The sequence below is a fragment of the Mobula hypostoma genome, chromosome 2 (genome assembly GCF_963921235.1).
Source record: "Mobula hypostoma chromosome 2, sMobHyp1.1, whole genome shotgun sequence".
NCBI classification, from domain to species: domain Eukaryota; kingdom Metazoa; phylum Chordata; class Chondrichthyes; order Myliobatiformes; family Myliobatidae; genus Mobula; species Mobula hypostoma.
In genome coordinates, this window is record NC_086098.1 from 166,348,050 (window position 1) to 166,367,287 (window position 19,238).

The 19,238-nt window shown below is 45.6% G+C and overlaps 1 protein-coding gene across 1 annotated transcript in view; it reads left to right on the forward strand.

The window, feature by feature from the left end:
- col9a3 (collagen, type IX, alpha 3) overlaps positions 1–19,238 on the forward strand; it is a 213,701-nt gene that overhangs the window by 39,700 nt on the left and 154,763 nt on the right. Inside the window, exons 13-18 of the mRNA XM_063073738.1 lie at positions 4,647–4,700; positions 5,809–5,862; positions 6,723–6,776; positions 9,136–9,189; positions 17,260–17,313; positions 17,441–17,494. Coding sequence (XP_062929808.1) covers positions 4,647–4,700; positions 5,809–5,862; positions 6,723–6,776; positions 9,136–9,189; positions 17,260–17,313; positions 17,441–17,494 — 324 coding nt within the window. The remainder of the gene's footprint in view (positions 1–4,646; positions 4,701–5,808; positions 5,863–6,722; positions 6,777–9,135; positions 9,190–17,259; positions 17,314–17,440; positions 17,495–19,238) is intronic.

A 19,238-nucleotide genomic window follows, 5' to 3' on the forward strand; every position in this document is an offset into this window, starting at 1 on the left:
TCCTCTGACCACTATTATATCTGGGAGATTGTTTGTGTCTTCCCTAGTGAAGACAGATCCAAAGTACCTGTTCAGCTCGTCTGCCATTTCCTTGTTCTCCATAATAATTTCACCCGTTTCTGTCTTCAAGGGCCCAGCTTTGGTCCTAACTAATTCTTTCCTCTTCACATACCTAAAGAAGTTTTTACTATCCTCCTTTATATTTTTGGCTAGTTTACCTTTGTACCTCATCTTTTCTCCTCGTATTGCCTTTTTAGTTATCTTCTGTTGCTCCTTAAAAATTACCCAATCCTCTGGCTTCCCACTCATCCTTGCTATGTTATACTTCCTCTTTTATTTTTATACTGTCGTTGACTTCCCTTGACATCCACGGTCGCCCCTTACTCCCCTTAGAACCTTTCTTCCTCTTTGGAATGAACTGATCCTGCACCTTCTGTTTTATTCCCAGAAATACCTGCCACTGTTGTTCCACTGTCATCCCTGCTAGGGTATCTTTCCAGTCAACTTTTGCCAGCTCCTCCCTCATGTGTCCATAGTTCCCTTTGTTCAACTGTAATACTAACACTTCTGATCTTCCCTTCTCCCTCTCAAATTGTAGATTAAAATTTATCATATTATGGTTACTACCTCCTAATGGCTCCTTTACCTCGAGTTCCCTTATCAAATATGGCTCATTACACAACATTAAATCTAGAATTGCCTTCTCCCTCGTAGGTTCCAGTACAAGCTGCTCTAAGAATCCATCTCTGAGGCATTCCACAAACTCCCTTTCTTGGGGTCCAGTACCAACCTGATTTTCCCAATCTACCTGCATGTTAAAATCCCCCATAACAACTGTAGCATTACCTTTGCGACATGCCAATTTTAACTCTTGATTCAACTTGCACCCTATATCCAGGCTACTGTTTGGGGGCCTGTAGATAACTCCCATCAGGGTCTTTTTGCCCTTACACTTTCTCAGTTCTATCCATACTGACTCTACATCTCCTGATTCTATGTCCCCCCTCGCAAGTGACTGAATTTCATTCCTCACCAACAGAGCCACCCCACCCCCTCTGCCAACCTGTCTGTCCTTTTGATAAGATGTATACATCCTGAATATTCATTTCCCAGCCCTGGTCCTCTTGCAGCCATGTCTCTGTTATTCCTACAACATCATACTTGCCAATTTCCAACTGAGCCTCAAGCTCATCCACTTTATTTCTTATACTCCGTGCATTCATATATACAAACAATACTTTTAATCCTTTTAAAGTAATGCTTTTACTCCCCTCACCTTTCACATCGATTCCTATTGCACTTGGCCATACTCTCCGATCCCTTCCTGATCTTTCTGCCCCTTTAATTCTGTTGTCTTTCTTAACTTTTCTTATTCTCTCATTCCCTTTAACTCCATTCTTATATTTCTCGTTCATCCCCTACCCCCACTACTTAAACACACCCGTGTAGCAGTGGCAAACCTGCCTGCCAGAATGCTGGTCCCCCGTCTGTTAAGGTGCAACCCGTCCCTTCTGTACAATTCATCCTTACCCCAAAACAGATCCCAGTGGTCTAAGAATCTAAATCCCTGCTCCCCGCAGCAGCTCCTCAGCCACACATTCAGATCCCCTACCTCCCTGTTCATGTCCTCTCCAGCACAAGGAACTGGAAGCAAACCCGAGATAACCACCCTGGAGGTCCTGCTTTTCAGCGCCTTCCGAGTTCTCTGAAGTCACGCTGCAAAATGTCTCTCACCTTCTTCCCAATATCATTTGTGCCGACATGCACCACCACCTCCAGCTGATCACCTTCTCTTTTTAGCAACGTAGAAAATCTACCACACATTACAGGCCTTTTGGCCCACTATGTTGTGCCGACCATGTAACCTACTCTAGAAACTGTCTGGAACTTCCCTACCGCATAGCCCTCAATTTTACTAAGCTCTTTTTTTCCTTTTCTCTTTCTCTCTTTTTGTATATGAAATGTATTTAATAAATCACACTAAGCACATCATTACAAACTTGGTTGGTTTCAATATGACCAGTAACAGTTGAAAGAGACCTACAAATAGTAGATAGGAAGAGCCAGGTGACAACCTCAAAGGGTACATCGGGATTCATTCATTCTGTGAGGAAAAAGTGAAACAAGCCTTTGGTGAACTTCAAGGGTGCAATTTCATGATATACGAGGGGTGAGTGATAAGTTCATGGCCTAAGGTAGAAGGAGATGGGTTACACAGCTCTCATTACATGCACATGCAGTTCAACTCTTTGAGTGATTATGTAGAAAGTTTGAAGTTAGTAACTCTTCTCCTTCTACCTTAGGCCACAAACTTATCAATCACCTGTGATGAGTTATTAACTGATGAGTTATTAACCTCAAACTTTCTTCATAATTACTCAAATGGAGATGAGGAATTTCTATAGCCAGAGAATTGAATTGACTAGACTTTAATTCTTACATCCTTCATATCCAGGAGGAGTAAAAATCTTTACATTGCGTCTCCATCTAAATGCGCAATGTGCAATCATAGTAATTTATAATAATTTATGAATAGAACAGTCAATGTAATATAGAGTACACTCAAATCAGCATGAGTTCATCAGTCTGACGGCCTGGTGGAAGAAGCTGTCCCGGAACCTGTTGGTCCTGGCTTTTATGCTGCAGTACTGCTTCCCGGATGGTAGCAGCTGGAACAGTTTGTGGTTGGGATAGCTTGGGTCCCCAATGATCCTACATGCCCTTTTTACACACCTGCCCTTGTAAATGTCCTGAGTCATGGGAAGTTCACAACCATAGATGCACTGGGCTGTCCGCACCACTCTCTGCAGAGTCCTGCAACTGAAGGAAGTACAGTTCCCGTACCAGGCAGTGATGCAGCCAGTCAAGGTGCTCTCAATTGTGCTCCTGTAGAAAGTCCTTAGGATTTGGTGGCCCACACCAAACTTCCTCAATCGTCTGAGGTGAAAGAGGCATTGTTGTGCCTTTTTCACCACACAGCTGGTATGTACAGACCATGTGAGGTCCTCTGTGATGTTTATGCCGAGGAACTTAAAGCTGTTCACCCTCTCAACCCCAGATCCATTGATGTCAATAGGGGTGAGCCTGTCTCCATTCCTCCTGTAATCCACAACCAGCTCCTTTGTTTTTGTGACATTGAAGGAGAGGTTGTTTTCTTGACACCACTGTGTCAGAGAGATGATTTCTTCACTGTAGGCCACCTCGTTATTGTTTGAGATGAGGCCAATCAATGTAGTGTCATCGGCAAATTCAATTAGCAGATTGGAGCTGTGGGTGGCGATAAAGTCATAGGTATACAGGGAGTAAAGCAGGGGACTTAGTACACAGCCCTGAAGGGCTCCTATGTTGAGAGTCAGAGGGTTGGAGGTGAAGAAGCCCACTCTTACCACCTGCCAGTGATCTGACAGGAAGTCCAGGATCCAGCTGCACAAGACAGGGTCAAGGCCGAGGTCTCTGAGCTTCTTGTCGAGCCTGGATGGAACTATGGTGTTGAGCGCTGAACAGAGAGTAGCAAATCTGTGGAGTTCATTGTTGTGCTAACTTCTACTTTAAAAAGTCACACTCGACAACTTCATGCCCAGAGAAACAACTTACAACTTTATCTTGAACGTCAAAACCGTTATGTATATACAAAGGCTTTCACAATCCGTATGGAATGGCTGGAACGCTATATACAAAGCACCGGAAGTAAAAAAGAACGGAAGTAAACCCCCCCCCCTCCACATTATCCTAATTAGTACTAACTTACTTTTAATAATGCTCACATTACAACTATTGTCTTAAGCAACTGTGGAGGCCAAGTCATGGGGCATGTTTAAGGCAAGGGTTGATAGGCTGTCGATTAGTCATGGAGTGAACAGATACGGGGAGAAGGCAGAAGGTTGGGCTGAGAGGGAGAATGGATCAGCCATGATGAAATGATGGAGCAGACTTGATGGGCCAAATGGCCTAATTCTGCTCCTATATCTCATGATCTTCTGGTCTAAGATGTACAAGGATGTTGCCAGGACTTGAGGGGCTGAAATTTAGGGAGGACAGAACTTTTACTTCTTAGATGCAGGAGACTGTGAGGTGGTCTTACAGAGGTGTAGAACATCATGAGGGGCATAGGGAGGCTCAAGGTACACAATATTTTCACAGGGAGAGGGAAGCAAAAATCAGAGGATATATGTTTAAAATGGAAGATTTAAAGGGCAACTTCTTCTCACAGAGCATGGTTAGTGTATGGGAGGAGTTCCCAACCTGGGGTTCGCAGACACCTTGCCTAATGGAATTGGCTTATGGCATTGAAAAGGTTGGGAACCCCTGGTATATGGAGTGAGCTACCAGAAGAGCGTTTGAGGTAGGTACAATAACAACATTTAAAAGACACTTGGACAGGTATGTTGATAGGAAAGGTTTAGAGGGATATGGCCTGAAAGCATACCAATGGGACTGGCTCAGATCGGAACCTGGGTTGGCATGGGGAGGTTGGGCCGAAGGGCCTGTTTCCGTGCTATATTGCTCTAAGACTCTTGACAAAACCCTGAAAATGCTTTCTGTTGTAATTCTGTTACAACCCATGGATCTGGGCCAGGTGTCTGGGTGTGGGAAGGAGAGAGCAGTGTTCATGATTGGATTGTGACGAGTATGTTTTATATCCATAGGGCCCTCGAGGACTGAGAGGTCTCCGAGGCAAACCTGGCCCTCTCGGCATCAGGGTGAGTATGTATGAGGCTGTGGTTCAAATACACCTTTGGCAGCAACCTGCGTTTGTACGGCACCTTGAACAGAGAGAGAGAGCCCAAGCCCACAGGGAAAGGGCAGGGATGTGGGGTGGTGGTCGGAGGAGGACGTGGCTTTAGGAAATGAGGGAGGAGAGGAAAACACAGAGCTAAATGTCTGCAGGACCCTTCGCCATCCTGAAATCCCCTATGCCAAACAAATTGATCCAATCTGCAGTGAGTTCCCCGTTGTACAGAGTGAACTGCTGGACACCAGGGACAGAGGACTGTGGAGAAAGGGTTAACTTGCGAGTGGGGTTACTGCAGGCAGCAGCTAGTCGTGCCCAGGGTAACCCATCAGTTCTCGGTCCTGGAATGGGATGTGACTCCAGAATGGCTGACCCAGTGATCAGGACATATCGCTGGGAGGGGAGGATGCGGAAGTTTCCAGCTGGGAATCCCAGAGCCTAACCTGCTGTGCCTCCCGGGGAGTTGGAGGGGGTGGAGGGGGTTAGTGTGTTGGGTCATCGATGTACTGGCCGTGCACTGTGAGGGACCAGTCAAGCGGGGCCACTCACTCAGAGACAGTGACTGGTCAGTCAGGGGCCACTTACCCAGGCACGATGACTGACCATTCTACAAAGGAAGATGAGCTTTATCTGTCACTGTCAGCATCGAAAGACACGGTGAAAAGCATCATTTGCGTCTGCGACCAACACAGTCTGAGGATGTTCCGGGCAGCCTGCAAATGCCGCCATGCTTCTGGCACCAACACAGCATGCCCATTGCTAAACCTATCCTGCACATCTTTGGACTGTGGGAGGAAACTGGAGCTCCCAGAGGAAACCCACATGGGCATGGGGAGAACGTACAACCTCGTTACAGAGAGTGATGGGAATTGAGCAGGGTCACTGACACTCTAACTGCTACGCTACTGTGTGGCCATGGCTCACCAGGGGAACTCATTCGTTTATGGCAGGTGACCTTTTGACCAGGGGAGGGGGTGGATTGTCCAAGACCAGCACGCACTCCTCCCCCCCACCCCCAGCATCCCCCACCCATCTACTGCCCTCTCCGATTTGCTCTTTCTCCTGTTCTCTTGCAGGGTCTCATAGGATTTCAAGGTCCTGCTGGCCCACCAGGGCCCCCCGGGAAAGTTGTAAGTATGAAAGCAACAGGACACCTCCTGGTGGGACAAACCCTCTGGCCTCATGCCGGGGGATTCGGTCGGCGGGGGAGGTCTGGGGTGAACTGCTTGGCAGCCCTCTCTGATGTCCCCTGACCCAGTTCAGGGGGAGGAGATGGTCCAGCAGAGGGTCCGTCGGGTGGGAGAAAGTGTGGAGGTGGGGAAAGGAGATGGAGTAGGAATGTGAAGGAGGGAGAGGAGTGTGGAAGAGGTGGTTGGAGAGAGGATGGAGGGTGGATTGAGGTGGGAGGGTAGGAAAGCTGTGGGGGAGAGGCTGTTGGGGGAAGAGGTGGGGAGAGGAGGGGGAAGGGTGGGCAGAGGGAGAGGGGTGGAGGAGGGGGGAAGTGAAGCGGGGAGGGGAGAGGGGGAAAGGTGGGAAGGGAGAGAGGGGTGGGGGAACAGAGAGTGTTGGGGAGACAGGTGAAGATACTGATTACTGACATACAGGTCCCTCACACCCTGCCTCTCTGGGATAACTGTGCAGCATTAGTTGTCTGGGTGCAGGCAATGGTGAGCTAGGAGAGTTTGTACAACTGTTCAGTGATTTTCCGGTCACTGTTACCGGTATAGTGTTTATATTTCTACAGATGAAAGTATTTCACAATACTTCAATCCTCACTCGGTTGAGGGGTGACGTGGTTGAGGTATCATGGTATCAGTTGTGGTGTGGAGCAAGCTCGTGACTGACCTGCCACTGCTCCCTGCTTGAGGCTGTTCCAGTGCTGGTGACCTGTGACCTGTGACCTGTGACCTGCAGCCTGCAGGGTGTGGGCCAGTGTGCTGAGGCTGTGTTCTCTGCTCTTGTTTTATGGCTTGTCTGTTGTTCATTCCAGGGCGACGCAGGCTTCAAAGGGTTCATCGGATTGCCGGGGGAAAAGGGAAACCGGGTAAGTGACTGTTGCCTGTTGAGCTGAATGTTTAAATTAGCAGGTTAAGTGGGATAAGAGCCATTGGCCCAGGAGTCACGTCACTGGCAGTGAATACAATTATTGACTTCATTTCCAGTTTTAGCATGGAACAGCCCCTTTGACCGGCCCTTCGAGCCACACTGCCCAGCAAACCCTATTGACCTCGAATTATCCCTAACCCTATCACAGGACAACTTACAATGACCAGATAACCGAGCCAGTACGTCTTTGGACTGTGGGAGGAAACCGGAGCACCCGGAGGAAACCCATGCATTCCACTAGGAGGACGTACAGACTCCTCACAGAAGTCGCTGAGTCTGAGCTCCAAAATCCGACAGCTCGAGCGGTAAAAGCGTTGCGCAAACTGCTATGCTACCGCGGCACCCAATATCCAGAATCTCAGCGATACCGTAATGACAGAATCTCAGCCATAAGTATCGCAATGTCAAAATCTCAGCAATAAATATCGCAGTGTCAGAATCTGAACAAGATCACTTTCTCAGGACATCCCCACGAGTCACAGAGAGACACAGTGAGTAAACAGGCCCTGCGGCCACAGACTCTGTGTGAACCATTAACCAGGCACTTATACTGACCTTATTTGAACCCCATTTTAATTCTCCCCAACGCCCCCCTCCCACCCTCCACCCCAGATCCTACCCCAGTCAGTAACAATCTATCAACCTGCAAATGTGGGAGGAAACCCATGTGGTCACGGGGAAGGGTGTACAAACTCCACACTGTCAGAGAGGCCGGTATTGAACCTGGGTCTCTGGCACCGTGAGGCAGCGGCTCTACCCGCTGTGCCACCCTGGGGGGCCCTTTGCAGGAGTCTTCCATACCCTGAGGTCAGGAACACAAAGGCTAACCTTCACACAGCAATCAGAATCAGGTTTAATATCACTGGTTTATGCAGTGAAATTTGTTCTTTCAAGGCAACAATATATTGCAATACATAATAAAAGAGGAAAAAAAAGCTGAATTACAGTAATTATATAATAGTTAAAAAAGCAGTGCAAAAATAGAACTAAGAAAGTGGTGAGATGGTGTTCATGGGTTCAACGTCCATTCAGAAATGGGATGGCAGAGGGGAAGAAGCTGTTCCTGAATCACTGAGTGTGTGCCTTCAAGGTCCTGTACCCCCTTCCTGATGGTAGCATTGAGAACAAGGCATGTCCTGGGTGATGGGGGTCCTTGATGATGAATGCCACCTTTATGAGACATGGCTCCTTGAAGATGTCCTGGATACCATGGAGGCTGGTGCCCATGGTGGAGCAGACAAGCTCCGAGTGAAAAACCAATGTGATCGGGGTCTGAGATGTTCCAAAAGATTAAGGTAGCTTTATTTGTCATCGCAAGGGTTCCCAGCCTTCTTTTTAATGCCAATCAGCCTTACCACTAACCAAGGGCACCATGGACCCCAAGTTGGGAACCCTTGATGTACAGTGAAATGCATTGCTTACATCAATGACCAGTGCCCTCCAGGGATGTGCTGGGGGCTGCCCACAAGTGTCATCGTGCTTCCGGCATGAACATAGCATGCCCGCAGCTCACTGACCCTAATTCTTACGTCTTTGGACTGTGTGAGGAAACCAGAGCATCTGGAGGAAACCCACGCGGTCACAGGGAAGCCACACAAACTCCTTACTGTGGCAGCCAGGAATTGAACTCTGACCCCTGGCATTGTAAAGCGTTAAGCTAACTGCTACACCATTGTGCCACCTTAAATTGGTTTATTATTGACACGTACTGACATGTATAGTGAAAAGCATTGTTTTGCAAACCGTCCATGCATGTTAATTTATCAAAAACAGTCTAAAACAATGACAGAGTGCAGAATAAAGTGTTCCAGTTACAGAGAGCATTGATTTAAAATTGTCAAATTTCTTTGTCCACAATTCTTTGTGGTTTTCTGTGGTCATGGGCACATCAGGAGAACTGATTTAACGACCTATAGACTCAGTTTCAAGGGCTCTTTGCAACACCTGTTCTCAGTATTATTCTTTATTTACACACTTTGTCTTCTTTTGCACATTGGTTGTTTGTCTGTCTATGTTCGTGTACGGCAGGAGTTCCCAACCCAGGGTCCACAGATCCCTTGGTTAATGGTAGGGGTCCATAGCATAAAAAAGGTTATGAATCCCTGATGAATAGTTTTTTAAATAAATTCTATTGTATTCCTTTATCTTTACTGTGAATGCCTGCAAGCAAATGAATCTCAGGGTAGCACGTGGTAATATGTACACAGTTTGATAACAACGTTACTTTGAACATTGATGCTGAAGTAGCAATGGCCAGAAGTGGTTCAAAGGTTAACTTCCCTTTGCTCTTATTACAGGGGAAGATTGGTCCACGAGGGTTGCGTGGTCTCAGTGGACTGAAAGGGGAGCCAGTAAGTATTTCAGGAATGTTTGCACTGATTTGGTCCAGTCCTTTCACACAATCTCTGGGCCAGGGGTCATGGAGCTCAGAGTCAGAATCAGGTTTATTATCACTGACCTACAGTACGTCATGAAAGTTGTTTTGCGAGACATAAAATATACAAATATAAGACCATAAGGCATAAGAGCAGAATTAGGCAATCTGGCCCGAGTCTGCTCCGCCATTCAATCATGGCTGATCCCTTTATTTTTTTATCTCCTCCTCAACCCCAGTTCCCAGCCTTCTCCCCGTAACCTTTATGCCATGTCCAAACAAGAACCTATCAACCTCTGCCTTAAATACACCCAATGACCTGACCTCCACAGCTGCATGTGGCAACAAATTCCACAAATTCACCACCCTTTGGCTAAAGAAATTTCTCCGCATCTCTGTTTTGAAAGGGCACCCTCTATCCTGAGGCTGTGCCCTCTTGTCCAAGACTGTCCCACCATGGGAAACATCCTTTCCACATCTACTCTGTCTATGCCTTTCAACATTCAAAAGGTTTCGATGAGAGTCCCCTCCACCCCCCCATGCTTCTGAATTCCAGTAAGTACAGACCCAGAGCATTCAAACATTCCTCATGTGATAACACTTTCATTCCTGGAATCATTCGAGTGAACCTCCTCTGGACCCTCTCCAATGTCAGAACATCTTTTCTGAGATGAGGAGCCCAAAACTGTTCACCAGTGCCTTATAAAGCCTCAGTATCACATCCCTGCTTTTGTATTCTAGACCTTGTGAAATGAATGCTAAACTTGCATTTGCCTTCCTCACCACCGACTCAACCTGCAAGTTAACCTTCAGGGTGTTCTGCACAAGGACTCCCAAGTCCCTCTGCACCTCAGATTCCTGGATTTTCTCTCCGTTTAGAAAATAGTCCACACATTTATTTCTACTACCCAAGTGCATGATCATGCACTTTCCAGCATTATATTTCATTTGCCACTTTCTTGCCCATTCTCCTAATCTGTCTAAGACCTTCTGCAGCCTATCTGTTTCCTCAACATAACCTGCTCCTCCACCAGTCTTCGTATCATCTACAAACTTGGCAATAAAGCCATCTATTCCATCATCTAAATCATTTATGTACAGCATAAAAAGAAGTGGTCCCAACACCAGGCCCTGCGGAACACCACTAGTCACTAGCAGTCAACCATAAAAGCATCCTTTTATTCCCACTCGCTGCCTCCTACCAATCAGCCAATGCTCTAACCATGTTTGTAGCTTTCCTGTAATACCATGGGTTCTTAACTTGGTAAGCAGCCTCGTGTGGCACCTTGTCAAAGGCCTTCTGAAAGTCCAAATATACAACATCCACTGCATCCCCTTTATCTATCCTACTTGTAATCTTCTCAAAGAATTCCAATATGTTCGTCAGGCAGGATTTTCCCTGAAGGAAACCATGCTGACTTTGTACTATCTTGTCCTGTGTCACCAAGTACTCCATCGCCTTATCCTTAACAATTGACTCGAACATCTTCCCGACCACTGAGTTCAGGCTAACTGGTCTATAATTTCCTTTATGCTGCCTTCCTCCTTTCTTAAAGAGTGGAGTAATATTTTGCAATTTTCCAGTCCTCTGGCACCATACCAGAGTCCAATAATTTTTGAAAGATCATTTCTAATGCCACCACAATCTCTAACGCTACCTCTTTCAGAACCCTAGGGTGCAGTTCCTCTTGTCCGGGTGACTTATGTACCTTTAGATCTTTCAGCTTTTTGAGCACCTTCTCTCTTATAATAGTAACTGCACCCACTTCTCTTCCCTCATGCTCTTCAACATCTGGCACACTGCTAGTGTCTTCCACAGTGAAGACTGATGCAAAATACTCATTTAGTTCATCAGCCATCTCCTTGTCTGCCGTTATTATTTCTCCTGCCTCACTTTCTAGTGGTCCTATATCAATCTCATCTCTCTTTTATTTTTAACATACTTGAAAAAACTTTTACTATCCACTTTGATATTATTTGCTAGCTTGCTTTCATATTTCATCTCTTCCCTTCTAATGATTCTTTTAGTTGCTCTCCGTAAGTTTTTAAAAACTTCCCAGTCCTCTATCTTCTCACTAACTTTTGCTTTGTTGTATGCCCTTTCTTTTGCTTTTACAATAGCTTTGACTTCCGTTCTCAGCCACGGTTGTACTATTTGAGTATTTCTTCATTTTTGGAATACACGTGTCCTGCATCTTCCCATTTTTCCCAGAAACACATGCCATTGCTGCTCTGCTGACATCCCTGCCAGCAGCTCCTTCCAATTTACTTTGGCCAACTCCTCTCTCATACCACTGTAATTTCTCTTACTCCACTGAAATACTGACTTTATTTTCTCCCTATCAAATTTCAAGTTGAACACAATCATATTCTGATCACTGGTACCTAAGGGATCTTTTACCTTAAGCTCCCTAATTGCCTTCAGTTCATTACATTACACCCAATCCAGTATAGCTGATCCCCTAGTAGGGTCAACAACAAACTGCTCTAAAAAGCTATCTTTTGGGCATTCAACAAACTCACCCTCTTGAGACCCATAGCCAACCTGATTTTCCCAATCAATCTGCATGTTAAGATCTCCCATGAATACCATAACATTGCCCTTTTGACTGGCCTTTTCTATTTCCTGTTATAACTTCTGGTCCACCTCCCAGCCACTCTTGGGAGGCTTGTATATAACTGCCATCAACGTCCTTTTACCCTTGCAGTTTCTTAACTCAACCCACAAGGATTCAACATCTTCCGATCCTATGTCACATCTTTCTGCATATTTGATGTTTCTTTACCGGTAGAGCCACAACACCCTCTCTGCCTACCTTCCTATCCCTCTGATATAACGTGTAACCTTGGACATTCAGCTCCCAACTACAATCGTCTTCAGCCACGATTCAGTGATGGCCACAACATCATACCTGGCAATCTGTAATATTGCAACAAGATCATCCACCTTATTTCTTATACTACGTGCATTTAGATACAACACCTTGAGTACCATATTTGCTGTCCTTTCTGACTCTGCATCCCTAATGATGTGATACTCAGCCTGTTGGCTGCAACTAGTCCCATCACCTGCCTGCCCTCCCTGACCATATGACTGCCCGCTATCTTTACCTTTTTACCATCTGTCCTGTGTTGACTGCAACTAAGTCCCATCACCATCCCTTCACTCCAGTTCCCACCCCCCTGCCAAGTTAGTTTAAACCCTCCCCTACAGCTCTAACAAACCTGCCCTTGAGAATATTGGTCCCCCTCGGATTCAGGTGCATCCCGTCACTTTTGAACAGGTCATACCTCCCCCAGAAGAGATCTCAATGATCCAAGAACCTGAAGCCCTGCCCCCTGCACCAGCTTCTCAGCCACACATTTATCTGCCAGATCATCTGGTTTCTACCTTCACTGGCGCGTGGCACAGGTAGCAATCCAGAAATTGCTACCCAGAAGGTCCTGCTTCTCAGCTTTCTACCTAGCTCTCTAAATTCTCTTTTCAGGACCTCATTGCTTTTCCTTCCTATGTCATTGGCACCAATATGTATCAAGACATCTGGCTGCTCCCCTTCTCTCTTCAAAATGTTGTGGGCGCGATCTGAGACATCCCTGACCCTGACCCTGGTGGGTAACGTGCCATCTGGGTGTCCCGTTCACGTCCACAGAATCTCCTGTCTGTTCCCCTCACTATCGAGTCTCCTATCACTACAGCTCCCTTCTTCTCTCCCTTTCCCTTCTGCACCACGGACCCATGCTTGGTGCCTGTAACCCGATCGCTGTAACATTCTCCTGGGAGGTCATCCCTCACAAAAGTATCCAAAGCGATATACTTGTTTCTGAGGGGAATGGCCACAAGGATGCTCTGCTCTAACTGCCTGTTTCCATTCCTCCTGACGGTCACCCAGCTACTCACCTCCTACAACTTCAGGGTGACTACTTCCCTGTAACTTTGATCAGTTCTATCCTCGCTCTCCTGTACAAGCCGAAGGTCATCCAGTTGCTGCTCCAGATCCCTCACACGGTCTTGAAGGAGCTGCAGCCAGATGCAGTTCATGCAGATGTAGTTCCCCGGGAGACACCAGGTTTGGCAAGAAGAACACCACAGCCATTTAAATGGTACAGTTAGAGGGAGGAGAAACAAAAAGGAAAGCTTAATAGCTGACGCCTCCTTTGAGCCGAAGCCTGTCGCTTCTACTCTCGCCACTGGCCTACTCCCAACAATGGCCACTCTGCTTATCCCTTCTGTACTTTTATTTAGTTCGTAGAGCTCTGTTGACGCCGCTGATAGGCCACATACAATGGATAAACGCTCTTGAAGCTCCCTTTTGAATTATGAGTCCAAGAGGATAACTTGTTCTCTACGGCACAACTGACTGAGCAGTCAATCATGTTAAAGTATTGAGTATCGTGAGCAGTTTTGGGCGCCTTATCTAAGAAAGTATATGCTGGCATTGGAGAGAGTCCAGAAGAGGTTCACAAGAATAAAGAATTTTCACAAGCAAAAAATGGGAAGTAAAATACAATTTTAATTGTTTATTGAAAGTTGGAATGTATACATATGATTATGGTAAATGCTACAATGGACTCAAAGAGCAATACAGGAGCAATGCTGACCATAGTGCAAATAAGCTCAGAATCAGAAGAATTGGCTTATTATCACTGACATTCTGAAATGCAACTTGTGGCAGCAAATGCATAAAAATCACTATAAATTACAGGAAATAAATAGTGCAAAAGAGGACTAGCAAGACAGCTCTATGGACTGAAATAAAATTGTAAAATCCACTTTTAAAAATTATTCTTCTGATCAATTATAATCCATAGACATAAAAATAAGGTAGATTTAACTTTGGCTAAAAGTGTTTTAGGCAGTAATCACTTCTTTAAAAATCTATCATCCACAAGTAACAAAACCATTTTCACATTATTTTATTAAACTATTAATTCCTAAGCACCTAAAATTCACATCAGTTCAAGTGACCTTCCTTGATTCTGTTGAGGAAGGTCAGAGATGTGGAGGTCAGTTCTGAGTCTTCAGCTCATCTTGAGAGCAATCACAAATACACACAGGTGAAAGTGTGGAATTGGTTTGTTATCGTCACATGTACGAGGATACAGTGAAAAGCTTGTCTTTCAAACTGTTTATACAGAATAGGTCATTACACAATGGATTGAGGTAGAACAAGGTAAAACAATAACACTGCAGAAGAAAGTGTAGCCGCTACAGAGAAAGTGCAGTGCAGGTAAATGATAGAGTGCAAGATCACAATGAGGTGGATTGTGAGGCCAAGAATCCATCTTATCATTCAAATGTCCATTCAGTGGGACAGAGGCTGTCCTTGAGCCTGGTGGTACATGCCTGCCGGCTTTTGTGTCTGATGTCCGAGGAGAGAGAATGTCTGGGTGAGAGAGCATCTTTAATTATGCTGGCTGCTTTATTGAGGCAGCGAGAAATGTCGACTGAGTCCATGGCGGGGAGGTTGTTTCCCATGATGAGCTGAGCTCTGTCCACAACTCTCTGCAGTTTCTTGAGTTCATGTGGAGAGCAGACGAACCCATGATGTATCCAGACAGAATGCTTTCTATGGTGCTTTTAGCCAAAGGGTGGTGAATTTGTGGAATTTGTTACCACATGCTGCTGTGGAGGCCAGGTCGTTGGGTGTATTTAAGGCAGAAATTGATAGGTTCTCGATTGGACATGGCATCGAAGGTTACAGGGAGAAGGCCAGGAACTGAGGTTGAGGAGGAGAAAAAAAAAAGGATCAGCCATGATTGAATGGCGGAGCAGAGTCGATGGGCCAGATGGCCTAATTCTGCTCCTATGTTCTTATGGTTTTATTGATTAAAAGTTGGTAAGGATTGACAGGGACATGACAAATTTCTTTAGCCTCCTGAAGAAGCAGAGGAGTTAGTGAACTTTATTGGCTGTAACATCAATGTGGGTGGACTAGAATGGGCTATTGGTGATGTTCTAGCACAGGGGTCCCCAACCACCGGGCTGCGGACCGGTACCGGGCCGCAATGCATGTGCTACTGGGCCGCGAGGAAACGATATGAGTCAGCTGCACCTTTCCTCATTCCCTGTCACGCACTGTTGAGCTTGAACATAGGGTTGCCAACTGTCCCATATTTGCCGGGACATCCTGTATATTGGGCTAAATTGGTTTGTCCCATATTTCCCCCTGCTAAGGTAGAGCGCCCTATGAAACCTTTTGTGACGAAATAGCGTGAAGCAAAGAAGCAATTACCATTAATTTATATGGGAAAAATTTTTGAGCTTTCCCAGACCCAAAAAATAGCCTAACAAATCATACCAAACAACACATAAAGCTGAAAATAAATAATACTAACATATAGTAAAAGCAGGTATGATATTATAAATACACAGCCTATATAAAGTAGAAATAATGTATGTACAGTATAGTCGGGAAGATGAAGGCAAAACCAATTTGTGAGGAAGAAGAAAAACCGGTATGTACGCGCGTGCACACAACACATGCACACGTCACGCATGCACACAACACATGCGCACGTCACGCGTGCACACAACACATGCACACGTCACGCATGCACACAACACATGCGCACGTCACGCACGCACACAACACATGCGCACGTCACGCACGCGCACACAGGTGCCCGCGCAAGGCTTCATAGTCATGGTAGTCTTCCCAGGGGTAAAGTGTCCTGGGATTTGACTGCTACTTTTGTCCCTTATTTGGGAGTAAGAAAGTTGGCAACCCTAACTGTAAAAGACGTGTTGAGGTGAGTTTAACCCTACTTGAACGCTCCCCCCACCCCCGGTCGGCCGGTCCACAAGAATGTTGTCAATATTAAACCGGTCCGCAGTGCAAAAAAGGTTGGGGACCCCGTTCTAAGAACTTGCAGCTGTCAACTGTCTCCACCTCAGCACCATTTGCTGTCGACCAGCCACGGGGAGTAATGATAGGGGTTGTCCGCCAGTCAAGGGGTGAAGTGGTGCATTTCCCCTTGGAAAATGAGGAGAGGGGATACAAGTCATCTCAGGACAATTCTAGAAGGATTTGCTTTTTATACAGTACACTCTATACCTCTGCAAAGTCACTTTTCTAGTCACTTTCTCAACACGTCTTGCCGTCTTCACGGATATCTGCAGGTAGCTGAGAAGATGGCAAGACGTGTTGAGAAAGTGACTAGAAAAGTGACTTTGCAGAGGTATAGAGTGTACTGTGCAAAAAGCCGCCTCATTACAGGAAGGATGTGGAAGCTTTAGAGAGGGTGCTGAAGAGATTTACCAGGATGCTGCCTGGATCAGAGAGCATGTCTTATGAGGATAGGTTGAGCGAGCTCGGGCTTTTCTCTTTGAAGCGAACGAGGATGAGAGGTGTACAAGATGTTAAGAGGCAAAGATTAAGTGGACAGTCAGAGACTTTTCCCCAGGGTAAAAATAGCTAATACATGAGGGCATAATTGATTCGACAGAAGTATGGGGGGGGGGATGTCAGAGGTAGGTTTTTTTTACACACAGAGTGGTGGGTGGATGAAACGCCCTGCCAGGGGAAGTGGTCGAGCAGATACATTAGGGGCATTTGAGAGACTCTTAGATAGGCACATGTGTAGTAGAAAAATGGAAGGATGTGTGGGAGGGAAGGGTTGATTGATCTTCGAGGAGGTTAAAGCATCTTGGGCCAAAAGGCCTGTATTGCTCTATGTTCAGGTTCTAACACTGTAATTTAATTAACTAAAAATTCTAGGCACTACTTTATAATTAGGATGTGAGGATAAGAATGCAGTAAAGATTATCCAGAACACTTCCAGGTGAAGGGATGACAGCGTCAGATGCAATGTCTGCTTATTCAACACGGAACGTAGAGCAAACACTGTGACCGATCGGAAACAGAGGAGATGTCATGGGGTTAAGGGTGATGGAGCACCGTGTTTCAGATCATATTAGTGAGGGTTAGTGCATGGAACACAACCCCTTCAGGCCATTTCAACTTCCTTTGTGTCTTTTATTTTCACACATTGAAGGGTTTGCTGATGAATTTTGATCAAGGTTTAAGGATGTTCTCAAATATTTCAGGGAATTCCGGGCCGCGATGGGCGAGATGGAAATCCGGGGGCCAATGGCGAGAAGGTAAAGAGTTTCTCACCTTATTTGCTGCCGTTAAACAAAAATCCGACAAGACAATCTCAGTGCATGGAGAAGTACAAGGATAATTCACTGAACTATATTTATTTGTGATGTGTTTCCTATGTTACAGGGTGATCCTGGACAAGACGGAGCCCCCGGAGAGAGAGGCCCTAATGGGCAGCCTGTGAGTATTGAACTGCCTAAAGACCAGAGCTGACTGGAGGAGCACAAAGGGAATTAGAGCACACAGATAATAAAGGTCAGAACGAGAACATAATTAGAGCATTGCAGAGCTCAGAATGCGAAAACACGCACATAATAGAGGACAGAACAAGAACATATTAGAGTACACAGATCAGAATGAGCATGTGATTAGAGCACACAAATCAGAATGAGCACGTGATTAGAGCACGCAGTTAAGTCCGAACAAAGACATAATTAGAGTATGCAGTGGTCAGAATGAGAAAACAATTACAGCACACAGAGATCAGAATGAGCATGTGATTAGAGCACGCAGGGATCAGAATGAGAGTATAATGGGAGCACACAACAGAGGGCAGGGTGAGTGATCAGCAAAACTAGAGCTAAGCACTGCCTGCATCGACTTGTGCCATCTCCCACTGTTCCTTCCCCTGGACAGGCCCACCCCAAGGTCACCACCTCTCCTGTGCTTCTGAGCACAGAACTGTGTAAATGACAGGGATCTAGATCACTTCTAAACACTGTGCCCGTGTTCTGGATCAGGACCTTCACCTGTCCATTCCTTCAACACACCATCCGGCTGCCTGACTTGTCTCTGATCAGATTCCCCATATGGATCAGGAATCGGAATCTTGTCCCTTTGGAAAGTTTTACAGTATGCCAAAGCTTCCCAGTAATAATGAATGAAGTTTCACAAATCATCCTGCTGCTTCTTACTCTGGCAAATGCAGTTCTTAGCAAAAGTCTTAGGCACACACAGTGCCTATTAAAAAGTATTCATCCCCTTGGAAATTTCCATGTTTTATAGTTTTACAGCAATGAATCACAGTGGATCTAATTTGGCTTTTTTGACACTGATGAAAAGAAAAGACTCTTTTTGTCAAAGTGGAACCAAATTTCTACAAATTGGTCTAAATTTATTACAATTATTAAACACAAAATAATTGATTGCATAAAACTCACCTCCTTCAAGTCAGTATTTAGTAGAAGCACCTTTGGCAGCAATTATAGCGTTCAGTCTATGTGGATAAGTCTCTATCAGCTTTGCACATCTGGGCACTGCTTTTGCACAATACTGTATTTTCCAAGTGACCATGACCATCTTGGATTAAACTGAACAGACATTTTCAAAGTCTGGGATCTCTGTGACCTCTCCTACTCACAGAGATTCTGTTTTGTTTGTAACTTTCGCTTCGGCTAGCGGCTTAATATCAAGGATGATAGCCCCAGCCCCCAGCCTGGCCAAACTTAAGAAATCTCATTTGGGTGGATACTGCGTGATGTGTCCTCTGTTACAAATCAGTATCACGAAATAACAAACAGTTCATAATATACGATTAAACGATTGATCTGTATAATTCTTAATTTGACTACAGTATATGGTTAGTAAAGAAAACAAAAGAAAGAAAAAGGCCCATTCTCATGAAACAGTCCAACGTGCAATGTTGGAGCTCACTGATAAGGCCGTTCGTCCACCATCGACCTCCTCCAATCGTCGCTGACCTTCGGACCCTCACTCCCTCGCTCCATCCAGCAGTCTACCTACTCTCTCCATTCGCTGGCAAAAGACCACAAATTCCCGGCTCCCAGACACACAAAAAAGAACAACATCCTGCTCATTGGCTAACATGCCCCATTATCTCTAGTCATAACCCAAACATTGCTGCTACAGAGAAACATAGAAACATAGAAAACCTACAGCACAATACAGGCCCTTCGGCCCACAA